The sequence below is a fragment of the Microcaecilia unicolor genome, chromosome 2, assembly GCF_901765095.1.
Source record: "Microcaecilia unicolor chromosome 2, aMicUni1.1, whole genome shotgun sequence".
Lineage (NCBI taxonomy): Eukaryota > Metazoa > Chordata > Amphibia > Gymnophiona > Siphonopidae > Microcaecilia > Microcaecilia unicolor.
This window is the reverse complement of record NC_044032.1, coordinates 152,455,220-152,473,440: the sequence shown is the minus strand read 5'-3', so window position 1 is coordinate 152,473,440 and position 18,221 is coordinate 152,455,220. Positions and strand designations below refer to the sequence as shown.

At 48.5% G+C, this 18,221-nt stretch overlaps 1 protein-coding gene across 1 annotated transcript in view; it reads right to left on the bottom strand.

Annotated features, from left to right (window-relative positions):
• LOC115463164 overlaps positions 1-18,221 on the bottom strand; it is a 60,294-nt gene that overhangs the window by 26,228 nt on the left and 15,845 nt on the right. The window contains exons 4-5 of the mRNA XM_030193413.1: positions 2,754-2,944; positions 1,804-1,965 (exon numbers count right to left, since the gene is read on the bottom strand). Of these exons, the coding sequence (XP_030049273.1) occupies positions 1,804-1,965; positions 2,754-2,944 (353 nt within the window). The remainder of the gene's footprint in view (positions 1-1,803; positions 1,966-2,753; positions 2,945-18,221) is intronic.

Sequence of the window (18,221 nt, the reverse complement as noted above, 5' to 3'; positions counted from 1 at the left end):
GACCATAGGCATGTGCCTATTTTGCCTGTACTTTAATCATGCCCTACTTAGATATTGCTGCTCCTTTCACAGCTTCAGACCCTACCTGCCCCATGATCCTTTTCATATCCACTTCAACACTGCAGGCATTATGGAAAAAAGGGTTTTGTTTTGGGGGGGTTTCAGGGGGAGGGGGGAGATTTGGTTCATACCTTTCCAGTAGTAGTTTATTGCCAGAATCAGGAAAATACCTGTTGCACCTCAATGTAATGTGCCTTAGAGGGTTAAGTGATTTGCCTAAAGTCAGAAGGAATGTCAGTCAGGTTTGATTCATGACTTCCCTGCTACTCTAACCATTAGCCTCCTTACTCTGCACACCAAGAAACAAAACCAGCAAAGCACTTGGTTGACCCCTGTTAATGCCTACATGCTGGCACTACCTTCATTTCCCTCCCCACTCACCCCCTGTGCTGACAACCTACCTCAGGCCACCTAGATTTCACTCACATTTCTTCTGGTGGAGGACACACTCTTTACACCTCTAAGCCAGCACCTGCAATTCTGATGCCACTGAACTGTTGGCTTATGTATATCCTGACTCACCTGCTAGTATTGTGGCAAATTCTCCTTGGACTTGTGAGGCTCAGCACAACCCAAACATCATGTCCCAAAAGCACTCCCACACAGTACCAGTTCCAATTTTAGCATTGTACACACATGTTTCCCAGAATGACAGATACCTGGTATTGCAAAGAACCTGCAAAGGGCAGGAAATGACCTGCTTCATTAGCTACACTGTAGCAACAAAATCCGCTGTGTTCCCGGTATTGCCTAGCTCATGTGACTGTGGGCTTTGGTGCAAACACTTCTCTAGTTAAACCCATTCAACAGTGGGCTGCTTCTTCTCTCTTCAGGAATATGAATGGTAATCCATTTTACACACCAGCTCACCAGGCTAAAGGGGATATCCACATTAAGCACGCAACTATGGAATGCACTACCAAATTTCATAAAAACAATGCACGACCTAACAAACTTCCGAAAATCACTAAAAACCAACTTGTTCAAAAAGGCTTACCACAATGATCCATCCTAAATGCCAGACAACGAAATGTGTACCAGAACTGAACAAAACCGAACGCTCTATGCTTGAATGCTTATATACTTTGTCACTAATGAACTTTAACGCACTACCACTTTATTTCTCATTCCGGTGATGAACTCTCCATACCTGACTGCTTAATTTACTCTATCACTTATGAATTTTAATGCAATACCACTTTGTATTTCTCATTCCGGAAATGGCGGTCGCCATTACGGCATAATGTAAGCCACATTGAGCCTGCAAATAGGTGGGACAATGTGGGATACTAATGCAACAAATAAATAACAAATTATACTATTTACCTAAGAACAAAGATGAGTTATGTTCCTGCTTTAGGATGCCATATTTTACTTCTTGTTTGAAGCAGTTTCCTGTGAGCATCATCCCATTTTAGACAACCTATTCCACAACAAATATCCCTGTGAAATATTACTAAATAATCCCTCTAAGCCTACCATGCTTTGAATAGTGAGCACGATTTTCAAGCTATGCACACAGCCATATAACGTGATTTATTCACTATAATTAAATAAGAAACTCAGTTTACACCATATATGTTATACCAATTTTAGGAAGGCGATGTGGGTCATAAGCAGAAAAGTTATGGTTTCTTTTTGCAAGAGCTCAACCTGGCTTTTACACACATGACATCTGGAGTAAATAAAGCTCATGTCAGCAGTTAAGTAAAAGAGAAAAACCACAGCCATCTCAGCGCTGACCTGCTGGCCCATGACGATTTTTTCAGCCGTTTTTCCAGATCTTCTAATGCTTGGGGTCCGTTTCTTCCTGCAGTCTTCCATACTTGCAAAGGCTTCAGTGAACAGCACTATATCAATGTCCGACCGGTCCTGGGCATCTGTTCCTTTAATGTACGAGCCTCCCTGTTAGATTCAATATTTGCAGAGAAATGTTTACCCGCTTGCCCTTTAACCTCTCCTCCATACAGAGTTACTCTGGAACACAACCAGATCAGTCAGCAAAAGAACCTAAAAAGACGTGGTACTAGAACAGAGATACCCATGGACTCAGATTTGCTTTAATTTATGGTACAGTACCGTCATCATGCAATTCCTCACTACAATTAAACTCCTCTACAGCTCCCAAATGAATTCCTTTGCACTGCTTGCTCCAGCACACATATCTGCTACAATAAACATACACCAGCAGATTCCACCAGGATTGAGTAGGACTGAATCAGATGACAGCCATCATCAATCATCATCCCAAACCTTCCCTCCAGTCAGGATATTCAGCTGAGAAGGATGTACTACACTGAATTCCAAAGCTGCCCTGACACAAACCGGGGTAAAACTGAAACAAGTCCCCAGAACCGGGGTCTGTCACCTCTTTCTCAGTTTCCTGGATCATCTGTGGTGACTGCAGGCAATTGATACTATTAAAGACAAGAATTAGGACTGTGAAGACAGACTGATTACTTTACGCTTCTCATGGCAGAAGACTGTGATGGACTAATTGTGATAGCAAAATGGGTAAAGAGTTTGTTTCAAACTACTACACAAACCTGAACAAGAATACAAGATTATCACTTAATAATCTTCACAAGGAGTTTGTAAATAAACACTTTTATGCAGTATCTTGAGCATGAAGCCTCAGTACAGCTGCACAGTGCCCAGATATTAATAAGGGAAATATGGCTATGGTACATTACCTTGATTATGTGAGTCACAGGAAGCGGGAAGCATTCCTTGATCAAATCAATTACTGCATCTGTTTCTGCCATACAGGAAATTCTCAGGAGCCCTGGTCTGGGGCGAAGCTTTGTTTCCACAAATTCCTGCACTTGTTTGGGGCTTCTATAGTCCAGAATGCTCTCAGGGGAGAACCCAGTAGACATCTGTGCTATAAACATGCATATGCATTTAATATTCATAATACCAACATTATAGAACAATTGTTTAAAAATGTAATTATCTCACTACTCTATTTTATATATACATATTGGGATTTATTAACTGCCTTTATGAAGAGATTCACCCAAGGCGGTTTATTAACAGGTACAGTTTAATATAAAACTTACAATTGTTAACAACAATAGTAAAATGCCAAATATAAGCATAAATACAACAGAAACCACAGGACTAACATGAAACAGTATCAGAAATATACACATTGATAAACTTGTTTTCAAGGCTTTGTTGATCCAAGTTTCCTGTTGCGTCTTTATCTTACTAGCTCAAATTGGAACCAGGGTTGGGATCTGGTGGCATGAGCCTTTATTGCATAGATATGGGGGACCTTCTTCTCACCCCCACCCCCACCTACTGGGGAATTCTGTATAGGATGCTATTAGGTACTCAATTTTGTGCATGGATTTAAGAGCCACATGCAAAGTAGTTGGATTAATTGGTGATAATCAATAATTAGGGATAACAAGCACTTAACTGGCAGTCCTTAGGATATATGCACAGATCGCCCCTATGCTCTCAGAGGGGGCATGGCAATGGGAGGGGCATGGGCATTTCCAGGATTTAGGTGTGGAGTTATAGAATACTGTCATTTACGTGCCATCAGTTGGGCACAAGCATTTACACCAGCCTTTGGCAGATGTAAATGCTCACCCCCAAAGTTAGGTGCAAAAATGCATGCTGAGCTAGTATTCTAAAAAAAATTTTTAAATAATAAAAGCTATTCCACATGGAATGATCATTATATAATACTAACTAGCGCGGATCGTCCCAGCACCTAACTTTGATTGACGTATACAGAATCCTCCCACTAGTCTAGTCATTGCAGTGGTGGTCTTTGGATAGAAACCCAGCAATCATGAATATTAAATCCAGCCAGTAGGTGTCATTCTTACCCCATGATAAGTACATAAGTAATGCCACACTGGTAAAAGACCAAGGGTCCATCGAGCCCAGCATCCTGTCCATGACAGCGGCCAATCCAGGCCAAGGGCACCTGGCAAGCTTCCCAAACATACAAACATTCTATACATGTTATTCCTGGAATTGTGGATTTTTCCCAAGTCCATTTAGTAGTGGTTTATGGACTTGTCCTTTAGGAAACCATCTAACCCTTTTTTAAACTCTGCCAAGCTAACCGCCTTCACCACGTTCTCCGGCAACAAATTCCAGAGTTAAATTATGCGTTAGATGAAGAAAAATTTTCTCAGATTTGTTTTAAATTTACTACACTGTAGTTTCATCGCATGCCCCCTAGTCCTAGTATTTTTGGAAAGCGTGAACAGACACTTCACATCCACCTGTTCCACTCCACTCATTATTTTATATACCTCTATCATGTCTCCCCTCAGTCGTCTCTTCTCCAAGCTGAAAAGGCCTAGGCTCCTTAGTCTTTCTTCATAGTGAAGTCGTCCCATCCCCGCTATCATTTTAGTCGCCCTTCGCTGCACCTTTTCCAATTCTACTATATCTTTCTTGAGATGCGGCGACCAGAATTGAACACAATACTCAAGGTGCGGTCGCACCATGGAGCGATACAATGGCATTATAACATCCTCACACCTGTTTTCCATACCTTTCCTAATAATACCCAACATTCTATTCGCTTTCCTAGCTACAGCAGCACACTGAGCAGAAGGTTTCAGTGTATTATCAACGATGACACCCAGATCCCTTTCTTGGTCCGTAACTAATAACGTGGAACCTTGCATGACGTAGCTATAATTCGGGTTCTTTTTTCCCACATGCATCATCTTGCACTTGCTCACATTAAACGTCATCTGCCATTTAGCTGCCCAGCCGCCCAGTCTCCCAGTCTCATAAGGTCCTTCTGTAATTTTTCACAATCTTGTCGCGAGTTAATGACTTTGAATAACTTTGTGTCATCAGCAAATTTAATTACCTCGCTAGTTACTCCCATCTCTAAATCATTTATAAATATATTAAAAAGCAGCGGTCCTAGCACAGACCCCTGAGAAACCCCATTAACTACCCTTCTCCATTGTGAATACTGCCCATTTAACCCCACTCTCTCTTTCCTATCCTTCAACCTATGCGCATGTGCGAAAATGAGACTACTGCCAGGCTAGCATGCCCACCCCCCACCCCCAGGCAGTAATTTCAGATTTAGCATGTGCCCATACCACTGAGACAAATTATGTTTTCATTTCCTACCATGCACAGCATTTCTGGCATTAATCAGCAGTTGGCACATGCCAATCAGTCACCGCACGTGTAGTGCATGAGCCCTTACCCCTAGATCAAGGCGCACGCTGGTTTCAATTTTACCTGCAGGCCCTTTTCCCAGTCCATTAAAAAAAAGCCCTTTTTTCCCAGATACACTAAAAACTGTAAAAAGGACTCCTTACTGACCCATTCTCCAGCTGATATTCTGCAGCAACTTACAGCTCAAGAATTTGCTAATATATTTCAGAACAAGAGTACAAATATTTTGAAGAAATTGCCTCTAATGCAATGTATAGTTGAGGATGAAACTATGAGAGGGGAAGATATAATAAGGGGAATTGCAACTGATCAAATGTGGTCTAAGATTTTAATTTATCATTTAAAGTAGAACAGCCCTGCTATTCTAATAGAGCAGATTTTGACAGAATTGCTGACAGCATTGTGCATGTTTCTGTGGCAAATAAAGATCATCTTGTTGCCATCAAGATGTCATTCTGTGCTCTGACATGGGGGAGGGAGTGCTGATAGGTGTGTAGGTTTTCTAGTATTTTCAAAATTAAAAATATGATTTCAGAACCATATAAATAATAAGGTGGCAAATACACTGACAGTGAAAGAACAAGGTATTTTGAGGGAAATAATATACAAAAAATGATAAGAACATAAGAATAGCCATACTGGGTCAGACCAGTGGTCCATCTAGCCCAGTACCCTGTTTCTCAACAGTAACCAATCCAGGTCACAAGTATGTGACAGAAACCTCAAGTAACCTGCAGAAAACCTTAGCCCTGCGGTGATTCTCCCTAGTGAGTGCTTTGAAATTTTAGCCCTCACTAGGGAGGGAAGCTTTTCATTATGCACATATTTTATAAATTGAGAGGGGGTTTGTTGGCTGAAATATATACTTTCTTTTGGTGATTCTGTAGTCCCTAGAACTAAGGTAGGCAACTGCAAATCCTTTTATCTAAGTGCCCCCCTCAGATTCCCCTGCACATTGCGACTTATTCAGAATTCTGCAGCTCGCCTTGAAGTAATCGTGGTGGTTTGAAGGCACTCCATTGGTTACCCATTCTTTGACAAGTATGATTTAAGGTATTGGTTTTGTTGTCTTGTGGGTTACATGCAGACACTCCTGTGTATTTGAAATTTATGGTTGCCCATCAGACATCAATACAACTATGGTTGTTGGTTGCTCTACTAATACTGGGATGCACTTGTTCTCTGTGTACATAAGCACATAAGCACCACCATACTGGGAAAAGACCAAGGGTCCATCAAGTCCAGCATCCTGTCACTGACAGCGGCCAATCCAGGCTTCAAGAACCTGGCAAAACCCCAAAAATAAATAAATAAAAATAATAATAATAATTTTTCCCTTTTTTTTTAATAACGTTCAATGGACTTTTCCTTCAGGAATCTGTCCAAACCCCCCTTAAACTCCATAAGGCCAGGTGCTGTCACTACATTCTCCGGCAACGAGTTCCAGAGTCTAACTATACACTGAGTAAAGAAAAACTTTCTCCTATTTGTTTTAAATGTACCATATTCTAGCTTCATCTTGTGTCCCCTGGTTCTATTATTGTTTGAAAGTGTAAACAAACACTTCATATCTGTCCACTCTACTCCGCTCATTATCTTGTAGACTTCTATCATATCACCTCTCAGCCGCCTTTTCTCCAAGCTGAAGAGCCCTAACCTTCTTAGCCTTTCTTCATAGGGAAGTCGTTCCATCCCTTTCATCATTTTCGTCGCCCTTCTCTGCATGTGTACATGCTGCTCATCTCAATATGGCCTTTTTGATTGCTGGTCCCTGACTTTGGAAAACTCTGCCCCTAGAGGTTTGTTTTGAAGGAGATTATTAGACATTCTGATTCTGATGGACAGTAAAACTTACTTGTTTCAATTAGAATATCTCAAGTCCTAACTGTATGGGGTCGGTGAGCTGGTGTAGTATGCTGCAGTCTACTATTTTGTGTCTGGTTTTACTCTATGATGTATGTGCTTTATTTTCTACTTTGTTATCCAATGTGTTTCTGGATTTGAGAAATATAAATATTCTACAAGAAAAATAAATATCACGGCCAACAACCCAGCTCTTTAAAAACAAAACACCATGATTTCTTCAAAAGACGAGAAGGTAGAATGTAAAATAAACAATCTAAAAGTGTAATAACTGTAAAATCAATTATAATGATTTAAAGTGAGAGTGACAAATTCCTATTTACAAACAGAATCACAGAATACGGATATCAAGTTGTTAATGATAAAACACCATGACCTACAAATCTTTCACCTAAAATTGACTACTACTATTTATCATTTCTATTGTACACAGCGCTGTACACATTATTCCCCGGATTCTCTATATGGCACGCCAAGAGGGGCATAATTGAACAAAAACGTCTATCTCCGAGAACGGGTCCGTGAAGGGGCGGACCGAACCGTATTTTCAAAAAAAATAGACGTCCATGTTTTATTCGACAATTTGTGAGCTGGGCGTTTTTGTTTTTCAGTGATAATGGAAAATGAAAGCGCCCAGCTCAAAAACGAATAAATCCAAGGCATTTGTTCGTGGGACGGGCCAGGATTCGTAGTGCACTGGTCCCCCTCACATGCCAGGACACCAACCGAGCACCCTAGGGGGCACTTTTACAAAAAAAAAAAAAAAAAGGTAAAAGAGCTCCCAGGTGCACAGCACCCTTCCCTTGGGTGTTGAGCCCCCCAAATCTCCCTCAAAACCCACCGCCCACAAGTCTACACCATTACTATAGCCCTAAGGGGTGAAGGGGCACCTACATGTGGGTACAGTGGGTTTGGGGGGCGGTGTGGAGGGCTCCCATTTACCAGCACAAGTGTAACAGGTGGGGGGGGATGGGCCTGGGTCTACCTGCCTGACGTCCACTGCACCCCCTAATAACTGCTCCAGTGACCTGCATACTGCTGCCAGGGAGGTGGGTATGACATTTGAGGGTGAACATAAAAAGTCGTGAAACGGCATATTTTTGTGGTGGGAGGGGGTTTGTGACCACTGGGGGAGTCAGGGGAGGTCATCCCCGACTCCCTCCAGTGGTCATCTGGTCATTTAGGGCACTTTTTGGGGCCCTATTCGTGGAAAAACAGGGTCCAGGAAAAGTGCCCTAAATTCTCGCTAAAAACGCATATTTTTTTTCCATTATCGGCGAAAGGCGCCTATCTCTGATCGGCCGATAACCACGCCCCAGTTCCGCCTTCACCACGCCTTTGACACGCCCCCATCAACTTTGTCCGCATCCGCGACGGAGTGCAGTTGAAAAAGTCCAAATTCGGCTTTCGATTATACCGCTTTATTCGTTTTTGTGAGATAACCGTCTATCTCCCGATTTGGGTCGCAATATAGGCGTTTTTCTTTTTCAATTATAAGCTGGCAAGTAGTGCACATTAAATTATGCACAATGGTAACTGCGTGCACAACTGTCATGAATAGAAAACTAGCGTAAGTCTGCAAATGCGCACCTAACTTTGGGGTCCTTTTACTAAGCAGTGGTAGGACCAACATACAGGTGTGCCATGCGCCAAATCAGCATTACTGCAGGGGTAGCGCGAGAACTCTGCAGTAGTTTCAAACTTGGCACTCGCTGTTTCCCGTTGTAGAAATTATTTTGCTATTTTCTACTGCAGGGGGTGATCCCGGTGGTAACTCAATTGAGTTAACGAGCCAATTAGTGTTGATAATTGGCCGATGACCAATGATCAACACTAACTGGATGTAATTGGAATTTACACGCATTTCTAAGTGTTTTCTAAAAAGATGCACGCATAAATTCCAGCATACGTAGCAAAAAGGGGGTGTGATTACGGGATGAATGTGGACGTGTTGGGGTCATCAATCACATTTATGCGTGTGCTTATAGAATTCAGGGGATCGCACCTACATTTAGGCACAGCGATTTACACCAGGTTTTTACTGGCGCAAATGGTTGCGACTAAGTATAGGCACGTTCCCCTGGCCTATGCACTATTGTCGCGGCTCTGATGTCGCTCTGGTGTTGGTGAGCCCTCAAGTCCCCCCGAGCCCCACAAGGCCCCAGGAAACAGCCGAGCACCCCGAATCTTCACCCGCGGCGACCGCCGTTCACCGAGGGTTGAGCCCTCAGCTGCGGGCGGCCAGCAGGACTGCTGGAACCGCGGGGTGACGGCTGGCCTGCCTGGATGTGAGTACACAGTCCTTGGTGAAGGTGGCTTAGCCGGGCGGCTAGCTGAGCACTAGGAACCAAACACAGTCTTCACAGGAGATAGCTAGCAGGACGGCTAGCTGACACGAGGAACAAACACAGTCTTCACAGGAGATAGCTAGCAGGACGTCTAGCTGACACGAGGAACAAACACAGTCTTCACAGGAGATAGCTAGCAGGACGGCTAGCTGACACGAGGAACACACACTGTCTTCACAGGAGATAGCTAGCAGGACGGCTAGCTGACACGAGGAACAAACACTGTCTTCACAGGAGATAGCTAGCAGGACGGCTAGCTGACACGAGGAACAAACACTGTCTTCACAGGAGATCGCTAGCAGGACGTCTAGCTGACATGAGGAACAAACACAGTCTTCACAGGAGATAGCTAGCAGGACGGCTAGCTGACACGAGGAACACACACTGTCTTCACAGGAGATAGCTAGCAGGACGGCTAGCTGACACGAGGAACAAACACTGTCTTCACAGGAGATAGCTAGCAGGACGGCTAGCTGACACGAGGAACAAACACTGTCTTCACAGGAGATCGCTAGCAGGACGTCTAGCTGACATGAGGAACAAACACAGTCTTCACAGGAGATAGCTAGCAGGACGGCTAGCTGATACGAAGAACAAACACAGTCTTCACTCGAGATGGCTTCTGAAACACGAAACGGAAGCACTGGACTCCTTCCGTGGCTCCGTTTAAATCCCCCGCTCGTTCCTTCACTAGTGCCAGTTGGAACCAATCCCCTTCGCCCAGGCAACCCTAGGGGCCTGGATTGGTTCTCCCGCCCAGCGGGCGGAGTCTCTCTGGGGGTGCGCCAATCCGGCGCAAGTAGGCGGAGCTACCTCGCCGGCCCCGCTCCAGCGAGGAGAACGAAGACGCCGGCGCCGCCATCTTGGCCGGCGGTTTTCCTTCTTCGAGGCCGGCGTTAGCTTCCGTGGATCGCCGGCCTCGGGGCAGCCGGCGGCAGTGGCCGATCCCCCAGGCAGACTATCCCCGCCTTCCCGGGTCCCACGGGTGCCTCGGCTCCTGCTCCTGTCCGCGGACCGCCAGGTAAGGGCCCGGAACGGGACAGTATCCTCCCCGGATGACCCCTTTTCCCGGGGCCCGGGCTTGGACGGATACCGGGCGTGGAAGGCTTTAACCAGTTCTGGAGCATGTACATTAGCTACGGGTTCCCAGGAGTTGTCTTCGGGACCAAAAGATTTCCATGATAGCAAATAGTACAGTCTTCCCCGCCGCCATTTTGAATCAAGAATCTCTCCTACCTCATACTCCGGATCCGGGACCACCTGGAGATCTTCCTCTTGGGATGGGTGTGGGTGCCACCCGGACCCCCGGAACCTCTTCAATAGCGAGACATGGAAGGCGTTGTGCACTTGTAGGGTACCGGGTAACCGCAACCGATACGTTACTGGTCCAATTCGTTCTTGAATCACAAATGGTCCTGCATATCGAGGTCCCAGTCTTCGGGAAGGCACTCGGAATCTCAGATGCTTCGTGCTCAGCCATTCCTTCTGTCCTGGTTGGAGCACTGGGGCGGGCCGCCGATGGCGGTCGGCAAAGATCTTATTCCTGGTCACGGTCTTCTGTAATTGTTCCCTAGCCATCTCCCAGACCTTCTGTAGGTCTGCCACGACTTGGTCCCCCGCCGGTGTTACTGCGGTAGAAGGGAACGGCCCTGGAAGCCGAGGATGTCGTCCGTATACCTGGAAGAACGGGGACTGCCCTGAGGATGAGTGGTCACTTTGGTTATAAGCGAACTCGGCCCAGGGGAGGAGAGAAACCCAGTTATCTTGTCGTTGGTTAACAAAAGCTCGCAAGAATCCTTTCAGTGTCTGGTTAATTCTCTCAACCATGCTGTTGGTTTGAGGATGGTAGGCGGATGAAAAATGGGTCTCTACTCCCAAGGCCGTACACAAGGCTCTCCAGAATCGTGAGGTAAATTGGGGTCCTCGGTCACTGATGATCCGACTGGGCAGCCCATGTAGTCGAAAAATGTGGTGAATGAAGGCCTGGGTTAGCGAGGCTGCCGAAGGAAGGCTCGAGAATGGAACAAAGTGAGCCATCTTTGAGAACCGGTCTACCACAACCCAGATTACGGTATGACCCTGGGAACGGGGTAGGTCAGTGATGAAATCCATGGATACCTCCGACCAGGGATTGGTCGGTACAGGCAGTGGTTGCAGGTCTCCCACGGGGGGTCCTCCTACTGGCTTGGTCCGGGCACACACCGGGCACGAGGTAACAAACTGGAGAATATCTCGTCTCATCTGTGGCCATTGATAATGTCTCGTGATGAATCGGAGAGTCTTTTGATACCCGAAGTGCCCGGCCCATCTAGACGAGTGTCCCCATTGCAGGACCTTTTTCCGATCGGCAGCCGCCACGAACTTCTGGATCGGTGCGACGTCCCCTGTAGCCGCACTGAGACAAGCGGGATTTAACATCGGATGAGTCTCCTTGGTCTCTTCCGGGACCTCAAATGCCCGGGAGAGTGAGTCTGCCGGGGTATTCTGGGACGCCGCCCGGAACACTAACTGAAAATGAAACCTGGCAAAGAATAATGACCACCGAGCCTGTCGGGGATTCAGCCGCTGAGCCTCTTGGAGGTATAGGAGATTCTTATGATCAGTGATGACCGTAAACCGGTGTTCCGCTCCCTCCAGCAAGTGTCTCCACTCCTGCAGTGCTAATTTCAGGGCCAGGAGTTCTCTATCCCCTACCGTATAATTCCGTTCGGCTGGGGAGAATTTACGTGAGAAGAAGGAGCACGGCTGGCGCCGACCCTCGGGGTTGATTTGAGAAATGACCGCCCCGGCCCCTAGAGCGGACGCGTCCACCTCTACAATAAACGGTCTCTCAGGATCGGGGGCCAGCAGAATTGACGCTGACTCAAAGGCCTCTTTTACCTGACGAAAAGCCGCTTGCGCCTCTGGCGGCCAATCCCTGACCCTCGCGTTCTTTTGGGTGAGCGCCGTCAACGGGGCTGTCAATCGAGAGTACTGGGGAATAAACTGGCGATAGTAATTAGCGAAGCCCAGGAATCGTTGTAGGGCCTTCAGTCCCATCGGTTGCGGCCACTCTCGAATGGCCCGGAGTTTGTCTGGCTCCATCTGTAACCCCCCTGGAAGCAGGATATACCCTAAAAAGGGTAAGGACCGCTGATGGAAGGCGCATTTACTGAGCTTAGCAAACAGATGGGCTTGTCGTAAGCGGTGCAGCACCGCGCGAACATGGCCCGGATGCTCCATGGGATCCTTAGAATAAACCAGGATGTCATCCAGATATACAATCACCGTGGAGTTTAGCAAATCCGTTAGCACGTGGTTGATAAGACGTTGAAACACCGCAGGGGCATTGCAGAGGCCGAACGGCATCACCCGATATTCGAAATGTCCCTCGTGGGTGTTGAAGGCCGTTTTCCATTCGTCCCCTGACCGGATGCGCACTAAATTGTAGGCCCCCCGCAAATCCAATTTGGTGAACATCTGAGCTCCTTGCAGCCTGTCAAAGAGCTCGGGAATGAGCGGTAGAGGAAACCGATCCTTCACGGTGATGGCATTTAATCCCCGATAGTCAATACAAGGTCTCAGGGACCCATCCTTCTTGGTAACGAAAAAGAACCCTGCCCCGGCTGGGGACGTAGAAGGCTGAATGAACCCTTTTCGCAGGTTCTCACGGATGTATTCTTGCATTACCTTGGACTCTCCTCGGGACAGCTTGTACAGTCGGCCCCGTGGGGGTACCGTATCCGTCTTCAGATTAATGGCACAGTCAAAAGACCTATGAGACGGTAGCACCTCCGCTTCCTTGGGATTAAACACATCTGCAAAGTCTCTATAATCCATAGGCAGCGAGCACAGTTCAACCTGTCCCTCATCGGGCAACGTATTTAAGGCCGGACAGCTGCCAGCCCGGCCCTTACAACAGGTCTCCTGACAGGAATTACCCCAAGCTTGAATTCTTCCCCCGGCCCAGTCAATAACCGGGTTGTGGTACCGTAACCACGGCAATCCCAGGACCACTGGGTGGATGGTCCGGGATAACACTAAGAATTCGGCCTCCTCCAGATGATCCTCCCCCACCTGTAATCCCAACACGGGGGTGATCTCCGTGACCGGCTGGGGAAGGGTAGTCCCTTGGATGGAGGTTATTTGCAGCACCGGCCTCCGCGGGAGCGTGGGCCAGCCCATTTGCTGCAGCAGTTCGAGTCCAATAAAGTTGCCCCCTGACCCTGAGTCCACCAGGGCCCGGGTCTGGATCGTGGCCTCCTGCCACCGTAATGTTACTGGTAGGATGATCAGGGAGTCCGGTAGGGGAGCGGAGTGCCCCAAGAACCCTCCCCTCAGGGTGCCTTGGGGAGCGCATTTCCCGGCCGGACGGAACAAGTCCGGAGGAAATGTCCAGCCTTCCCACAATAGAAGCACAGTCCGTTCGACTGTTGTTGCTGTCTCTCGGCGGGGGTCAACCGTTGACGGCCCATCACCATCGGCTCTTCCCCGGGCTCCGTGGAGTCCCGGTTCCCCTGGCGAGAGGACGGCCCTTTGCCCGTCCGGGGGGTCCCTCGTGCCCACTTCTGCCGCTCCGCCCGGGCTCGGGCTCGCTCCTGGAATCGGGTGTCTACTCGTATACAGAGCGAGATGAGGGCATCCAATTGTCCGGGGATCTCCCGTCCCGCCAATTCGTCCTTGATTCGTTCTTGTAAGCCTTCCATAAAAATGGCCATCAAGGACTCCGGATTCCAACGCAGCTCCGTGCCTAAGGTTCGAAACCGGATGGCATAGTCGGCCACCGTGCCTTCTCCCTGATGAATCCGGAGCAGTTCCGACGCCACGGAGGAGGGTCTCCCCGGAAGTCAAACACCATCCGGAACCGGCGCTGAAATTCACTATAATCATCCAAAATAGGGTCCTGTTGTTCGTTCAGGGGGGCCACCCAGTCTTGGGCCTTCCCTTCGCAAAGGCCCATAATGTAGCCCACCTTACTTTGGTCCGAAGCAAATGCCTCCGGTTGCATCCGGAAGGCCAGGTTACACTGGTTAAGGAACCCCCGACAACCTCCAGGGGTCCCATCATATCGTGCTGGTTCAGGGAACCAAGGTCCCACGCGGAACCCTCCCACACGGGGAGCCGCGGCGGCCCCCTGGACCGCCGCGGCCTGGTTCTGTACCTGAAGCGTGGAAAGTTGAGAGCATACGTTCTGGAGCGCCCCAGACAGGGCATTAAGCTGTTCCTGTTGCTGCTGGAGAACCTTGGCCAGGTCCCGTAGATCAGGTTGCGTCGGCGAGCTCATGGCTTCCGTTTTCTGTCGCGGCTCTGATGTCGCTCTGGTGTTGGTGAGCCCTCAAGTCCCCCCGAGCCCCACAAGGCCCCAGGAAACAGCCGAGCACCCCGAATCTTCACCCGCGGCGACCGCCGTTCACCGAGGGTTGAGCCCTCAGCTGCGGGCGGCCAGCAGGACTGCTGGAACCGCGGGGTGACGGCTGGCCTGCCTGGATGTGAGTACACAGTCCTTGGTGAAGGTGGCTTAGCCGGGCGGCTAGCTGAGCACTAGGAACCAAACACAGTCTTCACAGGAGATAGCTAGCAGGACGGCTAGCTGACACGAGGAACAAACACAGTCTTCACAGGAGATAGCTAGCAGGACGGCTAGCTGACACGAGGAACACACACTGTCTTCACAGGAGATAGCTAGCAGGACGGCTAGCTGACACGAGGAACAAACACTGTCTTCACAGGAGATAGCTAGCAGGACGGCTAGCTGACACGAGGAACAAACACTGTCTTCACAGGAGATCGCTAGCAGGACGTCTAGCTGACATGAGGAACAAACACAGTCTTCACAGGAGATAGCTAGCAGGACGGCTAGCTGACACGAAGAACAAACACAGTCTTCACTCGAGATGGCTTCTGAAACACGAAACGGAAGCACTGGACTCCTTCCGTGGCTCCGTTTAAATCCCCCGCTCGTTCCTTCACTAGTGCCAGCTGGAACCAATCCCCTTCGCCCAGGCAACCCTAGGGGCCTGGATTGGTTCTCCCGCCCAGCGGGCGGAGTCTCTCTGGGGGTGCGCCAATCCGGCGCAAGTAGGCGGAGCTACCTCGCCGGCCCCGCTCCAGCGAGGAGAACGAAGACGCCGGCGCCGCCATCTTGGCTGGCAGTTTTCCTTCTTCGAGGCCGGCGTTAGCTTCCGTGGATCGCCGGCCTCGGGGCAGCCGGCGGCAGTGCCCGATCCCCCAGGCAGACTATCCCCGCCTTCCCGGGTCCCACGGGCGCCTCGGCTCCTGCTCCTGTCCGCGGACCGCCAGGTAAGGGCCCGGAACGGGACAACTATTCTATAAACCACATCATAATGTACATGTGGTTTACAGAATAGCACTAGGTGCATTATTTGGACACACCTACATTTTACTTGCTATATATAGAGTCCAGCCCTATATGCAGGTACTTTGGAATGTGATGCATCTGCAAACCATATTTGCCAGTACAATAAGGCTTTAATAAATTCAGATTATTTTTAAGCAACAGTCCCAGCTTTATTAATCTTGTATTTCTTTCGAGTGCTGGATAAATCAGATCCTAAAGAGTTATTACCACAAGTTCCTGGTTACCAAGTGAAATAGGAACTGTAGTATATGAAAGTATGATTGGGAAAAGTATCGGAACAGTGCTGACACTGCTACTACTACTTATCATTTCTATAGCGCTACAAGGCATATGCAGCGCTGTACACCAAACACAAAAGACAGTCCCTGCTCAAAGAGCTTACAATCTAGAAAGACAGGTAAACAGACAGAACAATTAAGGGCAAGGGAATAAAGAGGTGAGGATAAAAGGACAGGGCAAGTGAGTTAGGAGTCAAAAGCAGCGGTAAAGAGGTGGGTTTTGAGTCTGGACTCGAAAACGGCCACAGACGGGGCTAGTCGTATAGGCTCGGGAAGTCTATTCCAGGCATGAGGTGCATGCATGGGGCATTGGGCTTGGCAATGAAAGCAGGAGGAAATGATAACACCTGGTAGAAAATTAGCACATATAGCAAAAGAGATAACTAAATGATAATCAAGTGGTGAGAGGGCAAAAAACAAATGGGACGCTTGGATAGCAAGAAACAAATTATGGGTCCCTTTTACAAAGGTGCACTGACAAATGGCCTGCTGTAGTGTAGATGCGAGTTTTGGGCGCACGCAAAATCATTTTTCAGCATACCTGTAAAAAATGCCTTTTTTTAAAAACATTTTTGCCGAAAATGGACGTGCAGCAAAATGAAAATTGCTACACAGCCATTTTGGGTCTGAGACCTTACCGCCAGCTATTGACCTAGCAGTAAAGTCTCACGCAGTAGCCGGATGGTAATGACCTACGCGTATCAAATGCCACTTGGTGCGTGTCCAATGCACGTATCTGAAATAAAAATTATTTTTCAGACGCGCGCCAAAAAATGAAATTACTGCAAGAGCCATGCAGTAGCCTGGCGGTAGCTCCATTTTGGCGCATGTTGAGCGCACATAGACACTTATGCAGCTTAGCAAAAAGGTCCCTATATTACAATGACGGGGTGGATCAAATTTAGGGCTGGTTCAAGGTTTGAGTCATGAGGCACTGGCTTGGAGAGTCTAAAAGCCTGCCTTAGCAGCTTAGCCTTCACTAGGCTAGAGTATGTTTTGCTCTCTCCACTGTACTCTCTTATCTGCAGCCACCAACACCACTGCAGGTTTAAAGGTGAAAACAGGTGTTTTCCACTTTTGAGTTTAACCCAGGGACAGTGCAAACAGCCGAGCATAAAGGAGAGCACAGCGATGAGAGCAAATTGATATTATCTGAGCACTGAAAAAGTCGAGTCCATGCTGGTGGGGGGGGGGGGGTGAATGGGGAGGGCACCAATGCTGGCAGGGGAGCAGGGCAGGGAGGCACTGATACAGACCAGGATGGGGGAGCAGAGCTACAGTGGGCTCAAGGCACCACAACCGCTTGAGTCAGCACTGATCAAATTGGTAGAGGCATGGTGCTATGTTAAAGCAGACACAGTGGCGTCGCGAGGGCAGCTGACACCCGGGGTGGGTCGCCGCTGCGCACCCCCCCCCCCCGGGTGCAGCACGACGCACCCTCCCCCCTCCGGAGCGCAACCCCCCCCCCCCCGAGAACATACCTGCTGGAAGGTGGTGAGGGGCGGGCGGGAGAGCCAATCCGCCGAGTGCACGCCACTGGGGGGTGTCGGCGCCTCGCTGTTTCCTTGCTCTCTCTGCCCAGGAACAGGAAGTAACCTGTTCCAGGGCAGAGAGAGCAAGGAAAGAGCGAGGCGCCGACACCCCCCACCGGCGTGCACCCGGGGCGGACCGCCCCCCCCTTCCTACGCCACTGAGCAGACATGGTATGGTATGGTTTGGTATTAACAATTCTTATAGCCCGCCACATACCTTGAGAGTTCAAGGTGAGTTACAAAATCAAGAAACCAGATCAAACACACTGGGAAATATACTCTGATAGTAAACAATCACAGTTCATTTACAGGCTTATTTTCGAAAGAGATTGCCAGCGATCTTCCGACACAAATCGGGAGATCGCCGACGATCTCCTGAAACCGGCCAAATCGGTATAATCGAAAGCCAATTTTGGCCGGCTTCAACTGCTTTCCATCGAATGAGCCGGTGAAATTTCAAGGGGGCGTGTCGGTAGGGTAGTGAAGGCCGGACGGGGGCGTTCTCACGAGATGGCCGGCTTCGCCCGATAATGGGAAAAAAAGCCAGGCTTGACGAGCATTTCGCCGGCTTTACTTGGTCCCTTTTTTTCACGACCAAGCTTCAAAA